Source organism: Larus michahellis, unplaced genomic scaffold (genome assembly GCF_964199755.1).
Source record: "Larus michahellis unplaced genomic scaffold, bLarMic1.1 SCAFFOLD_265, whole genome shotgun sequence".
In the NCBI taxonomy this organism is placed as follows: Eukaryota; Metazoa; Chordata; class Aves; order Charadriiformes; family Laridae; genus Larus; species Larus michahellis.
Genome location: NW_027436232.1, coordinates 45,823 through 60,556, shown reverse-complemented (window position 1 = coordinate 60,556; position 14,734 = coordinate 45,823). Strand labels below are relative to the sequence as shown.

Below are 14,734 nucleotides of genomic sequence, written 5' to 3'. Positions count from 1 at the left end.
GGGTCTTACATCCCCATTTTCCCTGCCCCCCACCCCACCCCAAACTGATGGGGTGAGGCCCCCCCAAATCCCCGTGGGGATTTGGGGGACCCTCTCCATCCCCCCACAAACCTCCGTGATCCAACCTCCTGGTTGCAAGACGCCCCCCTCCCGCCCAAATCGCACCTCCCGGACGCACCCCCACCCCGTGTTTTATTTCAAAAAGGGCTTTTTTTCTTTTTTTTTTTTTTAATTATTTTAACCATTTATCACTTAAAAAAATAATATAATAAACGCCTCGTCCTCAGAACTGCATGGCCGCCTCCAGCGTCTCCGAAAGCTTCGTGGCGATTTTCTCTGCAGGACGGGGGGAGAGGAAATCAGGAGGATTTTGGGGAGCACGAGGAGGTTTTGGGGGGGGGGGGGCTGGGTCAGGGAGGTCTTAGGGGGTGGGGAAAAAGGAGTTATTTTTGCTCACCCGCTCTTTTTTGCAGTTTTTTCCTCCTTTTGCTGGCAGCCCGTAGCCCCTGGCCCTGGAGCAGGGGGTCGAGGGCGGCCACCTCCTCCAAACGGGGGGCACGGGGTGCCACCCCCTCCCCGCAGCCCCCTGTCTTCACCCGGGGCTTCAGCTCCACCGTCACCGCGCCGAGCTGGGGGTGGGGGGGGGAATCAAAGATAAATCCATCACCCCCCCAAAAAAATCCCATCCCTCAGCAAAACCCCAATTCTTTCCGCACCTCCAGGTCGCCCTCCTCGTCCTCCATGGCTGTTTCTTCCTCCCCACCGGATTTTTCCTCTTCTTCCTCCGCCTCGGGGACACACGGGGACAGCCCGATGCCCGTCACTGTCGCTGGTACAGCTGTAGGAGGGGGGTGGGGGTGGGAAGTGAGTTTTGGGGGGGGGGGGTCAGGGTGCAAAAGAAGGCGGGGGGGGGATCTCCCCACTTCTCACCCGCCAGCGCTTCGGCGTCCCCCCTCTCCAGCGCCTCCAGGTCCAGCGCCGGCCCCAGCGCTGTCAGGATTTGGGCCTCCAGCTGCTCCCCCCGCGTTTCGGGGGGGCGGGTGTAGTAGGAGATCTTCCCGCTGCGGTGGAAAAGGCCGGGGGGGGCAGGGTGTGGGGACACCCCCAACCCCCCCCCCCCCCCAAAAATGGGTCATGGAGTGGGGAAACCCCTTCAGACCCAAAAAAAGTGGGTCAGGGTGTGGGGAGACCCCCCCTCAGCCACCTCCAAAAGGGGGTCAGGGAGCGGGGAGACCCCTCCCAGCTCCCCCAAAGGGGGCTAGGGTGTGGGGAGACCCCCCCCCTACAAAAGCATGCCAGGGAGTAGGGAGTCCCTCCGAGCCCCCCCCCCCAAATAGGTCAGCGAATAGGGAAACCGCCCCAAAAGGGGGTCAGTGTGGGGGCAGCCCCCCCAAAAGGGGGTCAGGGTGTGGGGAGATCCCCCTCACCCCCCCCAAAAGGGGGTCAGGGAGTGGGAAACCCCCCCTGAATGGGTCAGGGAATAGAGAAACCCCCCAAGAGTGGGTCAGGGAGTAGCAAGACCCCCTCCAGCCACCCCAAAAGCGGGTCAAGGAGTGGGGAGACCCCCCCCTGCCCACAAAAGCATGCCCCCCCCCCCCCACCCACCTGGTCCAGTCGCGCAGCAGGGCCACGGCGGCGGCGTGGGGGTCCGGCAGCCCCCCAGGACGGAGCCGTCCCTGTCGCCGGGCCAGGTGGGACAGGAACTGCCGGGGGTCGGCGCAGGGGGGCACCCCGTAAAGCTCCCTCAGCTGGGGGGGACACCACACACAGCGGGTCTGTCACCGCCCCCCCCCCCATCCCGGGCTGTTGTCCCCCACAGCCCGCGCCCCTCCCTTTGGGGCTGAAATGGGGTGGAAATGACAGAGGGGGCACCCCCAAAAAACCTCCTGTTGCCACGGCAACGGGGATGAGCTAAAGGTGTGTGTGTGTGGGGGGGTTCCCATAGCAACAGGGCAGAGACCCCCGATGGGGGGGGTGTCCCCAACACCTACAGTCGCCATGGTGACAGGCCTGTGCCCTCCCCAACACCCCTCGTTTCCACGACAACAGCCCTGAGCCCCCAAAGGGGGGGTCCCCACACCTGCAGTTGCCATGGCGACAGGCCTGCGCTCCCCCCAACACCCATAGTCACCATGGCAACAGCCCTGAGCCCTGAAGGGTGGTCCCCAACACCCCCTAATCGCCATGGCAACAAGCCCGGGCCCCCAAAGGGTGGTCCCCAACACCCCTAATCGCCATGGCAACAAGCCCGGGCCCCCAAAGGGTGGTCCCCAACACCCCTAATCGCCATGGCAACAGCCCTAAGCCCCCAAGGGAGGGGGTGCCCAACACCTATAGTCGCCATGGCAACAAGCCAGAGCCCCAAGGGGGGTCCCCAACACCCCTAATCGCCATGGCGACAGGCCCGGGCCCCCAAGGGGGCAGTCCCCCACCCACCTGCTCGGGGGGCAGCGGCGCAGGATGGCGGCGGCGGGGCCCAGGGGGTCCCGCAGGCGCTGGGGGTCCAGGGCCCCCCGGAGGGGGGCGGCAGCTGGGGGGGTCCCCGTCTCCATGACGACGCCGGGACAGTCCAACAGCTGGATGTGGCGGTCCAGCTGCACCGCCTGGAGGCACCTAAAAGGGGGCGTAGCCAAGGGGGGGCGTGGCCTCATTGCCAGCAGCTAATTAAGGGGCGTGGTCAGCGCAGGCCCCTCCCAGTGGGCGGGGCTTACCTAGTGACGCCGGGCGTCGCCCCCACCCCGCAGGCCCGGCTGCGTTTCAGGCTGTTAATGAGGCTGCTCTTGCCCACATTGGGGTACCCTGGGGGGGGACGACGATAATACAGTTAATTTGGGGTTCCCCAACCCTGCCCCCCCCCCCCCTTTTCAACACTCACCCACCACGCCCACGGTGATGGTGGTTTTCACCTCCCCGGAGCGGCTGTAATTAGCCAGGACGCGGAGTAAACAGTCGGCACCCACGCAAGCACCCCCGGCCAGCACCTCCTCCGGGCGCCGTAGCCACCGGCAGCCGGCTCTGCTTCTGCAAGGGTGGGGTCAGCAGCGTAAGGGGGGGGGTCCCTGCTGTCCCCACAGACCTGTCACCCCCCCAAACCCCCTTTTTCCCCCCCCCCCCCCCCGTTTCAGGGACCCACCAGGTTGCGGCTCTGCTGCTGCGTGCACGCCTTGAAGGCCACGGTGGGGAACTCGCCTCGCAGGTATTTCAGCCACGCCGCCACCACGTCCCGCGGCACCAGGTCTGGAGGGGTTGGGGGGGGAAACACACAAAAAGGGGCGTCTCCCCATCAAGGAGCGGCCTCCCCCTTCCTTAAATCCACCCCCCCCCCGCCCCCCCGACACCCGTACCGATCCTTATTGAGGACGAGCACCAGGCGCTGGCGGTGGCCGGCGCGCCGGACGGCGGCTTCCAACTGGGGGCTGCGGCAGCCCTGGGGGTCGCGGGCGTCCAACACCTCCAGCACCACGTCGGACGCCGCCAGAACCTGCCAAAAAAAGGGGGTTCAGAGCCGGGGGACCCCCCCCAAACACCCCCGGACCCCCTCCCAGGGCACTCACCTTGCGCAGCTCCCGCCCGTACTGCCGCAGCGAGGCTTCTTCTTGCGCGTCAGGCTGGCTCACCCCCACCTCCTACGCGACACCCCGCCTTATGTGGGGGGGGGGGGGAACACCCCGATATTTGGGGGCCCCCCCCTCCCCCAGGGAGCGCCCCCCCCGCCCCCACCTTACGCTCGAACTCCCGCTGCCGTCGCAGGGCGTCCCGCTGCAGCCCGGCCAAGCTCCGTCGCCCTCCCACCTCCTTCTCCCGGGCCTCCTCCCGTCGACGCTTTGCCTCCGCCGCCTACGAGAGGAGGCAACGGGGGGGGGGGGGGGGAGGGTGTTGTGTGTTCAAAACCTGGGGGTCGGGGGGGCCACCCCCAAATCCGCCCCCACCCCCACGCCGGTCAAACTTTTGATTTATTTACCCTTTTCTGCCTGTTTTCGTTCTGTTGCTGGACGTGGGCAGCGAAGCGGCCCAGCTGCGGCACCCCCGGGTCCTTCTTCCCCGCCGCCTTCGCCCGTTTTCCCTGCGGGGGGGGTGGGGGGGGGGGTGTGGGGGGGGGTGGGCACACACAGTATGGGGGGGAGGGGGTGGTACCCCAAAACCTTCTTCCCTTCAGCATTTGGGGGTTGGAAACCGCCCCCCCGCCCCCAGGGATTTGGGGGAGCCAGTAAACCCCCCCTCCCCTGCGTTTTGGGAGTTGGTGACCGCCCCCCTCGCCCCCCCCCCCCCAGCCTTTGAGGGGTCTCTAATTCCCCCCCCCCCTCCCCCCCTGTGTTTTGGGGGTCCATAACTTCCCCCCCACCCCCGGGTTTTGGGGGGTTGGTATTTCCCCCGCCACCCCCCCCCCCCCCCCCCGAGTTTGTGGGGGGGTGAGGTGTCGGTAAATGCCCCCCTCCCTCTCCCACGGGGCTTTGGGGGGGTGTCGGTAAATCCCCCTCCCCGGGCTTTGGGGGTCGTTATTTCCCTTCCCCCGCCCCACCCCGGGCTCACCTGGACCCGCTTCTTCCGGGCGGCCTCCACTTGTCGCCCTGCGGGGTGGGGGGGGGCACAGGGTGAAGGCGGGTTCCCCGAACCACCCCCCCACACCCCACCCCCCCCAGTACCCCAAAATCTCCCCCTTCCCCGGGACTCACGGGAGCGGGTCATGGCTGCACCCTCCCCGGCCGGGTCCTCACGCTGCTTCCGCCTCGCTGCCGCGTCACTTCCGGCGCGACGGAAAGCGCCCTCCCCTTCCCCCAGCGTCCCGTGCTCTGGCGCCACGCCCAACATGGCCGCCGACGGCCGCACCAAAGATGGCGACAGACCACGTGGGGCGCCGCGGCCACACTCAAGATGGCGGCCGCCGCAGGGGGGGGGTGGGGGGGGTGGTGGTGCGGCCGGTGCCGCGCCCAAGATGGCGGCCTCGCCCTGCCGCCGCCACACCCAAGATGGCGCCTCTCCTCCCTCCCCTCCCCTTCCGCCTCCCCCCCCACCATCCCCCGACCCAAAAACGACCGGGACTGCCCTTACCAAGAGTGCACTTTTTTTATTCCTTTTTTTTTTTGGGTTTTTTTTTTTTTTTTTAACTTTTTCTCTCAATTCTGGGGTGGGGGAGGAGGAGGGGGGGGGGGGGGGGGGGGGCGAGGTGCCGACCCTCCTCTTATATATAATTTAGGGAGGGGGGGGGGGGGGGCGGGGTGCGTGTCTGTTCCCCTCCCCACGCCCGATCCCCGCCCCGCCCCCCCCCACCCCCCCCCAGCTCCTGCCGCCGCCGCCCCCCCCCCCAAAAAAACCCTCCATCAGAGCAAAAAAAAAAACACCGGGGGGGGGGCGGGGGTTGGGGGGGGGGGAGGGAACGGAACCAAACACCCCCCCCCCCGCGAAAAAAAAAACAAACCAAAATCCCAACAACCAAAAAACCAAACCAAAAACCCCCCCAGGGGAAGAAAAAACCAAAAAAACCGCAAACCACAAAAAAAAAAAAAAAAAATGCCAACGAAACCAAAAAATATATATATATATTTATAGAGCTCCTTTCGTGGGGGGGGTGGGATGGGGGGGTGGGGTGGGATGGGGGGGTGCCCCCCCCGCCCCCGCCCCCCTCCCTAGGCCAGCCCGAAGCCCTCGGAGCACTCCTGGATGGCCAGGAGCAGCATGTGCCGCAGCTTCTCGTAGCTCTCGTAGGCCGGCAGGTCCAGCTGGTTGAAGCTGGGGGGGGGACACACACACACACAGACGTGTCACACACACGCCGCGGCGCTGTCACACACGCACCCCCCCGGGGGGGTGTGTGTCGTCGTCCGTCCCCCCCCCCCCCCCCCCCGCCATCAACTCCAAGGGGGATCGGAGCTGGCTCCGCGTCTCCCTGGTGCCACCTCGGCTCCGCGTCCCCGTGTCCCCATCTCCCCCCTTGTGTCCCTTGTCCCCGTGTCCCCCCAGTGCCACCTCGCCCGTGTGTCCCCGTGTCCCCCAGTGCCACCTCGCCCATGTCCTCAAGTCCCCTGTCCCCATCTCCGTGTACTCCTGTGTCCCCCCCCAGTGCCACCTCACCCGTGTGTCCCCGTGCCTCTGTGTCCTCATGTCCCCCAGCAGTGCCACCTCACCCGTGTCCCCATCTCCACGTCCGTGTCCCCCAGGGCCACCTCACCTGTGTGTCCCCGTCCCCATGTCCCCCAGTGCCATCTCACCCGTGTGTCCCCATCCCCGTGTCCCCCCAGTGCCACCACACCCATGTGTCGCCGTCCCCGTGTCCCCCCAGTGCCACCTCGCCCATGTGTCCCCGTGTCCCCCAGTGCCACCTCACCCATGTCCTCAAGTCCCCTGTCCCCATCTCCGTGTACTCCCGTGTCCCCCCAGTGCCACCTCACCTGTGTGTCCCCGTGCCTCTGTGTCCTCATGTCCCCTCTGTGTCCCCCCGTGTCCCCTGTCCCCATCTCCATGTACCTCCATGTCCCCTGTCCCTGTGTCCCCCCAGTCACCTCGCCTGTGTGTCCCCGTGTCCCCTGTTCCTGTGTCCCCCCCGGTGCCACCTCACCTGTGTGTCCTCATGTCCCCTGTCCCCATGTCCCCCCGTGTCCCCTGTCCCCATCTCCATGTACCCCCATGTCCCTGTGTCCCTCCAGTGCCACCTGTGTGTCCTCATGTCCCCTGTCCCCATGTCCCCCCAGCGCCACCTGTGTCCCCCCGTGTCCCCTGTCCCCATCTCCATGTACCCCCATGTCGCGTGTCCCCCCAGTGCCACCTCTGTGTCCTCATGTCCCCTGGCCCCATGTCCCCCCAGTGCCACCTCACCGGTGTGTCCCCGTGTCCCCCCAGTGCCACCTGTGTGTCCTCATGTCCCCTGTTGCCATGTTCCCCCAGTGCCACCTCACCTCTGTGTCCCCTGTCCCCATGTCCCCTAGTGCCACCTGTGTCCCCCCGTGTCCCCTGTCCCCATCTCCATGTACCCCCATGTCCCTGTGTCCCCCCAGTGCCACCTCACCTCTGTGTCCCTGTGTCCCCGTGTCCCCCCAGTGCCACCTCACCTCTGTGTCCCTGTGTCCCCTGTCCCCCCAGCGCCACCTCACCTCTGTGTCCCCGTGTCCCCTGTCCCCCCAGTGCCACCTCACCTCTGTGTCCCCTGTCCCCCCAGTGCCACCTCACCTCTGTGTCCCCGTGTCCCCTGTCCCCGTCCCCCCAGTGCCACCTCACCTCTGTGTCCCCGTGTCCCCTGTCCCCATGTCCCCCCAGCGCCACCTCACCTCTGTGTCCCCGTGTCCCCTGTCCCCCCAGTGCCACCTCACCTCTGTGTCCCTGTGTCCCCTGTCCCCCTGTCCCCCCAGCGCCACCTCACCTCTGTGTCCCCGTGTCCCCTGTCCCCCCAGTGCCACCTCACCTCTGTGTCCCTGTGTCCCCTGTCCCCCTGTCCCCCCAGTGCCACCTCACCTCTGTGTCCCCGTGTCCCCTGTCCCCGTCCCCCCAGTGCCACCTCACCTCTGTGTCCCCGTGTCCCCTGTCCCCATGTCCCCCCAGCGCCACCTCACCTCTGTGTCCCCGTATCCCCTGTCCCCCCAGTGCCACCTCACCTCTGTGTCCCCGTGTCCCCTGTCCCCGTCCCCCCAGTGCCACCTCACCTCTGTGTCCCCGTGTCCCCTGTCCCCCTGTCCCCCCAATGCCACCTCACCTCTGTGTCCCTGTGTCCCCTGTCCCCCCAGTGCCACCTCACCTCTGTCCCTGTGTCCCCTGTCCCCCTGTCCCCCCAGCGCCACCTCACCTCTGTGTCCCTGTGTCCCCTGTCCCCCCAGTGCCACCTCACCTCTGTGTCCCCGTGTCCCCTGTCCCCATGTCCCCCCAGCGCCACCTCACCTCTGTGTCCCTGTGTCCCCTGTCCCCCCAGCGCCACCTCACCTCTGTGTCCCCGTGTCCCCTGTCCCCCCAGTGCCACCTCACCTCTGTGTCCCTGTGTCCCCTGTCCCCCCAGCGCCACCTCACCTCTGTGTCCCCGTGTCCCCTGTCCCCCCAGCGCCACCTCACCTCTGTGTCCCCGTGTCCCCTGTCCCCCCAGTGCCACCTCACCTCTGTGTCCCTGTGTCCCCTGTCCCCCTGTCCCCCCAGCGCCACCTCACCTCTGTGTCCCTGTGTCCCCTGTCCCCCCAGTGCCACCTCACCTCTGTGTCCCCGTGTCCCCTGTCCCCATGTCCCCCCAGCGCCACCTCACCTCTGTGTCCCCGTGTCCCCTGTCCCCCCAGTGCCACCTCACCTCTGTGTCCCCTGTCCCCCCAGTGCCACCTCACCTCTGTGTCCCCGTGTCCCCTGTCCCCCCAGCGCCACCTCACCTCTGTGTCCCCGTGTCCCCTGTCCCCCCAGTGCCACCTCACCTCTGTGTCCCCTGTCCCCCCAGTGCCACCTCACCTCTGTGTCCCCTGTCCCCCCAGTGCCACCTCACCTCTGTGTCCCCGTGTCCCCTGTCCCCATGTCCCCCCAGCGCCACCTCACCTCTGTGTCCCCGTGTCCCCTGTCCCCCCAGCGCCACCTCACCTCTGTGTCCCCGTGTCCCCTGTCCCCCCAGTGCCACCTCACCTCTGTGTCCCCTGTCCCCCCAGTGCCACCTCACCTCTGTGTCCCCTGTCCCCCCAGTGCCACCTCACCTCTGTGTCCCCGTGTCCCCTGTCCCCATGTCCCCCCAGTGCCACCTCACCTCTGTGTCCCCTGTCCCCCCAGTGCCACCTCACCTCTGTGTCCCTGTGTCCCCTGTCCCCCCAGTGCCACCTCACCTCTGTGTCCCCGTGTCCCCCCAGCGCCACCTGCGTCCCCTGCCCCCATCTCCATGTCCCCCCGCTGCCACCTCCTCCCCCCCGTCCCCGCGTCCCCCGTCCCCGTACCAGGTGTGGGCGGAGGGCAGGCGGTCGGTGGAGCGGTCGTCGCGGTGGATCTGGAATTTCTGGATCCCGTTCATCCCTTCCAGGGCGGCGAAACCCTGCAGCGGCACCTTGGACGTCCCCGTCACGAACTGCAGGAACTTGGCCCGATCCGCTTGGTCGAAAGACCTCAACGCTCGCCAGAACCACTGGATCTGCGGGGCGGGACGGCGCTTGAGCCCCTCCAAAATTAAGGTTTTTGGAGAAGGGGGGTTGGTTTTTTTTGCCGGGGGTGGGGGGGGACGGGACACAAAGCCCCACCTGGATGGAGTTGCCCTGGTATTTGTGGTACTCGGTGTTGGCCTTGAGGTCGTCGATGTCGATGGTGGGCAGCCCCGAGATGAGCAGCTCCAGCTCTTGCTCCGTGAAGATGGAGATGAGGCGTTTGGGGATGATCTCGTAGAAACCCTCCAAAAAGGCCGCCAGCTGCTTCCGGATGGCGCCTGCGGGATGGTTTGGTTTTTTTTTTTTTTTTTGGGGGGGGTTGGGGGGGGGTCAGAGGGATGTCGGGGACACTTCCCACCCCGCCCCCCAACTTCGGGGGCAGCCCCGAGCCCGCGGGCGCCTCACCGGTCATGCGCATCTGGCAGACGAGGTGGACGTACTCCTTCTTGTTCTCCTCCGTCACCAGCACGTTGGCCCCGTTGGGCTTCAGGTCCCGCACCTCGCACACCCCGAATTCCTGCACCTGGGGGGGGGACGGGGGGGACGGACGGGACAACACGACACGGGGGGTGTCACCGGGGCAGGGCCGGGGCGGGGGACGGACACCCCCGGGACAGAGGGGACACCCCAAGGGCATGGGGGGGCCGCCCCTGGGACAGAGGGGACACCCCCAGGAGGGAGGTGACAATCGTAGAGCAGGGGGGGACACCCCCCCGGGACAGAGGGGACACCCCCAGGAGGGAGGTGACAATCGTAGAGCAGGGGGGGACACCCCCCCGGGACAGAGGGGACACCCCCAGGAGGGAGGTGACAATCCTAGAGCAGGGGGAGACACCCTAAGGGCGGGGGGGACACCCCCAGGAGAGCGGGGACACCTCAAGGGCACAGGAGGGACACCCCCAGGAGAGAGGTGACAATCCTAGAGCAGGGGGGGACACCCTAAGGGCGGGGGGGGGGACACCTCTGGGACAGAGGGGACACCCCCAGGAGGGAGGGGACAACCCTAGAGCAGGGGGGGGACACCCCCGGGACAGAGGGGACACCCCAGAGCAGCGCTGGGAGGCCCGTGGGGAGATTTGGGGTGCTGGGGGGGCGGCGGGGGAGGGGGGGGGGGGTATGTGTGTGTGTGTACGCCTTGTCCTGGGGGTGTCCCCTGTCACCGGGGGGGGGGGAGGTGACACAGACCTCGGTGCTGAAGGTGAGGTCGTAGCCCAGGGTGGAGACGTCGTTCTCCAGCAGGTAGACCAGGCCCTGGTAGAAGTGGTAGTCCTCGCTCTCCATGTCCGTGTACCTGCGCCCCAAAAACAAAAAAAGGGGGGGGGGGGGTCAGCACCCCCGAAAAGGGGGTTCAGCACCCCAAAAAAGGAGGTCAGGACCCCAAAAAAGGGTGGGTCAGCACCCAAAACAGGGGTTCTGCACCCAAAAAAGGGCATTCTACACCCCATGAAGGGGGTTCTGCACCTCACGGGGAGGTTCAGCGCCCCAAAAAGGGGGGGTCAGCACCCAAAATGGGGGTCAGGACCCCCAAAAAAGGGGGTCAGCACCCCAAAAAAGGGGTTCTGCACCCCACCGGGAGGCCGAACACCCCAAGAAGGTGTTTCTACGCCCCGTGAGGTGGTTCCACACCCCACGAAGGGGTTCAACACCCCAAGAAGGGGGGTTCAGCACCCCACCAGGAGGTCCAACACCCTGCAGAGATGTTCTACACCCCGTGGGGCTTGTCCAACACCCCATGAAGGGGTTCAACACCCCAAGAAGGGGGGTTCAGCACCCCACCAGGAGGTCCAACACCCTGCAGAGATGTTCTACACCCTGTGAGGGTTGTCCAACACCCCACAAAGGGGTTCAACACCCTACAAAGGGGGGTTCAGCACCCCACCAGGAGGTCCAACACCCTGCAGAGATGTTCTACACCCTGTGAGGGTGCTTCAACACCCCACAAAGGGGTTCAACACCCCATGAGGGTTGTCCAACACCCCAGGAAGGGGTTCAACACCCCACGAAGGGGTTCTACACCCCACCAAGAGGTCCAACACCCCACAGAGATGTTCTACACCGCGTGAGGGTGCTTCAACACCCCATGAAGGGGTTCAACACCCCACGAGGGTTGCCCAACACCCCACGAAGGGGTTCAACACCCCAAGAAGGGGGTTCAACACCCCACCAAGAGGTCCAACACTCTGCAGAGATGTTCTACACCCTGTGAGGGTGCTTCAACACCCCACGAAGGGGTTCAACACCCCACGAGGGTTGTCCAACAGACCATGAAGGGGTTCAACACCCCAAGAAGGGGGTTCAACACCCCACCAAGAGGTCCAACACTCTGCAGAGATGTTCTACACCCTGTGAGGGTGCTTCAACACCCCACGAAGGGGTTCAACACCCCAGGAGGGTTGTCCAACAGACCATGAAGGGGTTCAACACCCCAAGAAGGGGGGTTCAACACCCCACCAGGAGGTCCAACACCCTGCAGAGATGTTCTACACCTTGTGGGGGTTGTCCAACACCCCACGAAGGGGTTCAACACCCCACCAAGAGGTCCAACACCCTGCAGAGATGTTCTACACCCCGTGAGGGTGCTTCAACACTCTACGAAGGGATTCAACACCCCATGAGGGTTGCCCAACACCCCAGGAAGGGGTTCAACACCCCAAGAAGGGGGGTTCAACACGCCACCAAGAGGTCCAACACCCTGCAGAGATGTTCTACACCCTGTGAGGCTTGTCCAACACCCCACGAAGGGGTTCAACACCCTACAGAGGAGGGGTTCAGCACCCCACCAGGAGGTCCAACACCCTGCAGAGATGTTCTACACCCCATGAGGGTGCTTCAACACCCCACGAAAGGGTTCAACGCCCCATGAGGGTTGTCCAACACCCCACGAAGGGGTTCAACACCCCACAAAGGGGGGTTCAACACCCCACCAGGAGGTCCAACACCCTACAGAGATGTTCTACACCCCGTGAGGGTGCTTCAACACCCCATGAAGAGGTTCAATACCCCGTGAGGGTTGCCCAACACCCCACGAAGGGGTTCAACACCCCAAGAAGGGGGTTCAACACCCCACCAAGAGGTCCAACACTCTGCAGAGATGTTCTACACCCCGTGGGGGTTGCCCAACACCCCACGAAGGGGTTCAACACCCTGTGAGGGTTGTCCAACACCCCATGAAGGGGTTCAACACCCCAAGAAGGGGGGTTCAACACCCCACCAAGAGGTCCAACACCCTGCAGAGATGTTCTACACCCCGTGGGGCTTGTCCAACACCCCACGAAGGGGTTCAACACCCCAAGAAGGGGGGTTCAGCACCCCACCAGGAGGTCCAACACCCTACAGAGATGTTCTACACCCCGTGAGGGTGCTTCAACACCCCACGAAGGGGTTCAACACCCCAAGGAGGCGGTTCAACACCCCAAGGAGGTGCTGACCACCCCACTGTACCCCCTTTTTCCCTCCCCCGCCCCCACCTTACCGGACAGACTTGCCCAGGATGTGCTTATAGAAGGAGCGGGTGAAGTAACACTCGAGGAGCCGGTTGTCGTAGACGGCCTTGGCCACGATGCGCCCCACGAACTTGAAGTAGCTGAGGTGGTTGGGGTTGCAGTGGGAGGAGGGGTTGATGGTGTAGGTCACCCTGTCCCCCGGCGAGGTGCGGAACAGGGCGTACATGGGGTTGAACATCTCCCGCGAGATGATCATGTACCACTCCCGCAGCAACCCCCCCGCGTCCTGGCCCTCCTCGCCCTCGAACACGATGTACCTGGAGAGGGGGGCGGGGGGGGGGGGGAGAGAGAGAGAGAGACACACACACCGGGGGAGGGGGGGATTTAGGGGGTGTTTAGAGGATTTAGGGGCTGTTTAGGGGATTTAGGGGGTGCTTAGGGGAGTTCGGGGGTGTTTGAGGGGTGTTTCGGGGGGGGTTGGGGGGTGGTTAGGGGGGCCTAGGGGGTGTTTGGGGGCTCTTTAGGGAGCCTTAGGGGGTGTTTGGGGGGGCTGGGGGTGTTTTGGGGCTGTTTAGGGGGGGGCTAAGGGGTGTTTGGGGGGAGGTGGAGGGGGTGTTTGTTGGGGGACATGGGGGTTGGGGGAGGAGTTGGGGGGGCCTAGGGGGTGTTTTGGGGGGAGCTGAGGGGTGTTCGGGGGCTCTTTAGGGGGGCGGGGGGTGTTTTGGGGGGGGCCTAGAGGGTGTTTTGGGGCTGTTTAGGGGGGCCTAGGGGGTGTTTTTGGGGGGTGGGGGTGTTTTGGGGGTGTTTGGGGGGGCCCAGGGGGTGTTTTGGGGGAGCTGAGGAGTGTTTTGGGGCTGTTTAGGGGGGCCTAGGGGGTGTTTGGGGGGGGCTAGGGGGTATTTTTGGGGGCTGGGGGTGTTTTAGGGGTGTTTGAGGGGGGTGTCCGGGATTTTGGGGGGGCTGTGGTGGGATTTGGCGGGGGGGGGGGGGGCGTCTCACAGGCGGTTCTTCATCTCGGGGGATTTGAGGGGGTCTTGGGTGGGTTTTGGGGCATTTTGGGGTGGTCTCAGTGGATTTTGGGGGGGGGTCTCAGGGAATTTTGGGGGGGGTCTCGGAGTTTTAGGGGTGTCGGGGGATTTTGGGGGGGCTCCGTTGGGATCCGGGGGGGGGTGTCTCTGGTGGGGGGGGGGTCTCACAAGCGGTTCTTCATCTCCTGAGGGGATTTTGGTGGGACCTTAGTGGGTTTTGGTGGGATTTTCGGGGTGGGGGTGGGTTTCTGGTGTTTTTGGGGGTGTCGGGGGATTTTGAGGGGGGGGGTGGGGTCTCACAGGCGGTTCTTCATCTCCTCGGGGGATTTGAGGGGGTCTCGGGGGATTTTGGGTGGCTTTCGGGGCATTTTGGGGTGGTCTCGGTGGATTTTGGGGGGGGTCTGAGGGGATTTTGGGGGGATCTTAGTGGGTTTTGGTGGGATTTTGGGGGGGGGTGGGTTTCTGGTGGTTTTGGGGGTGTCGGGGGATTCGGGGGGGGGGTCTCACAGGCGGTTCTTCATCTCCTCGGGGGATTTGAGGGGGTCTTGGGGGATTTTGGGTGGCTTTCGGGGCATTTTGGGGGTGGTCTCGGTGGATTTTGGTGGGACCTTAGTGGGTTTTGGTGGGATTCTGGGGGGGGGGTGGGTTCTGGTGTTTTTGGGGGTGTCGGGGGATTCGGGGGGGGGTCTCACAGGCGGTTCTTCATCTCCTCGGGGGATTTGCGGTGCAGCTCGCGATAGGAATCCTCGAAGACGTGGTCGCGCCGCACGTGGACGGCCATATCCTCCTTCCGCAACCCCTCGTCCAGCCGCTCCAGCTCCTGCCGGAAATACCTGGAAGGAAGAGGAAGAGGGGGGGTAAGAAGGGGGGTGTCGAGGATTTTGGGGAACCCCCCCCCCTTAGAAAACCGGACCTCCCCCCGGAGACTTACTTGCGCTTGACGTCGAAGTCGAGGACGCGGATGTAGTCGACCAGGACGGCGAAGGGCCCGTCGGCCAAGTGGGTGGTGGATTGACGCAGGATCTGGTTCAGCACCGTCCGGTGGGTCTCTGCCGGGGGGGGGGGGGAAAGGCGGGGGGGGCCCTCAAAATTTAGGGTGGGCATCGCAAAGGGGCCTTGAGGAGCTTCCCCCCGCCCCTGGCCCCCAACCTTCCTCCCCAGAGGTCCAGCTCCACGGCGAGAC

General features: G+C 65.2%; 2 protein-coding genes across 2 annotated transcripts in view; both read right to left on the bottom strand.

Moving 5' to 3' along the window:
* Window positions 1–177: 177 nt before the first annotated feature.
* Window positions 178–4,903, bottom strand: LOC141737122 (guanine nucleotide-binding protein-like 3-like protein). Its single transcript, XM_074571738.1, is given in 16 exon segments — window positions 178–336; window positions 458–629; window positions 717–838; window positions 931–1,061; window positions 1,606–1,743; window positions 2,398–2,613; window positions 2,712–2,799; window positions 2,876–2,990; window positions 2,992–3,021; window positions 3,134–3,240; window positions 3,349–3,481; window positions 3,555–3,626; window positions 3,721–3,837; window positions 3,962–4,063; window positions 4,531–4,568; window positions 4,674–4,903. Coding segments are annotated over 16 exon segments (1,770 nt in total). The 5' UTR covers window positions 4,810–4,903; the 3' UTR covers window positions 178–283.
* A 606-nt stretch (window positions 4,904–5,509) lies between these two features.
* LOC141737123 (E3 ubiquitin-protein ligase HUWE1-like) overlaps window positions 5,510–14,734 on the bottom strand; it is a gene marked incomplete at its 5' end in the record, with an annotated part of 53,847 nt that continues 44,622 nt past the window's right edge. The window contains 8 exon segments of the mRNA XM_074571739.1: window positions 5,510–5,727; window positions 8,880–9,070; window positions 9,177–9,358; window positions 9,486–9,603; window positions 10,266–10,371; window positions 12,553–12,840; window positions 14,244–14,384; window positions 14,483–14,634. Of these exon segments, the coding sequence (XP_074427840.1) occupies window positions 5,625–5,727; window positions 8,880–9,070; window positions 9,177–9,358; window positions 9,486–9,603; window positions 10,266–10,371; window positions 12,553–12,840; window positions 14,244–14,384; window positions 14,483–14,634 (1,281 nt within the window).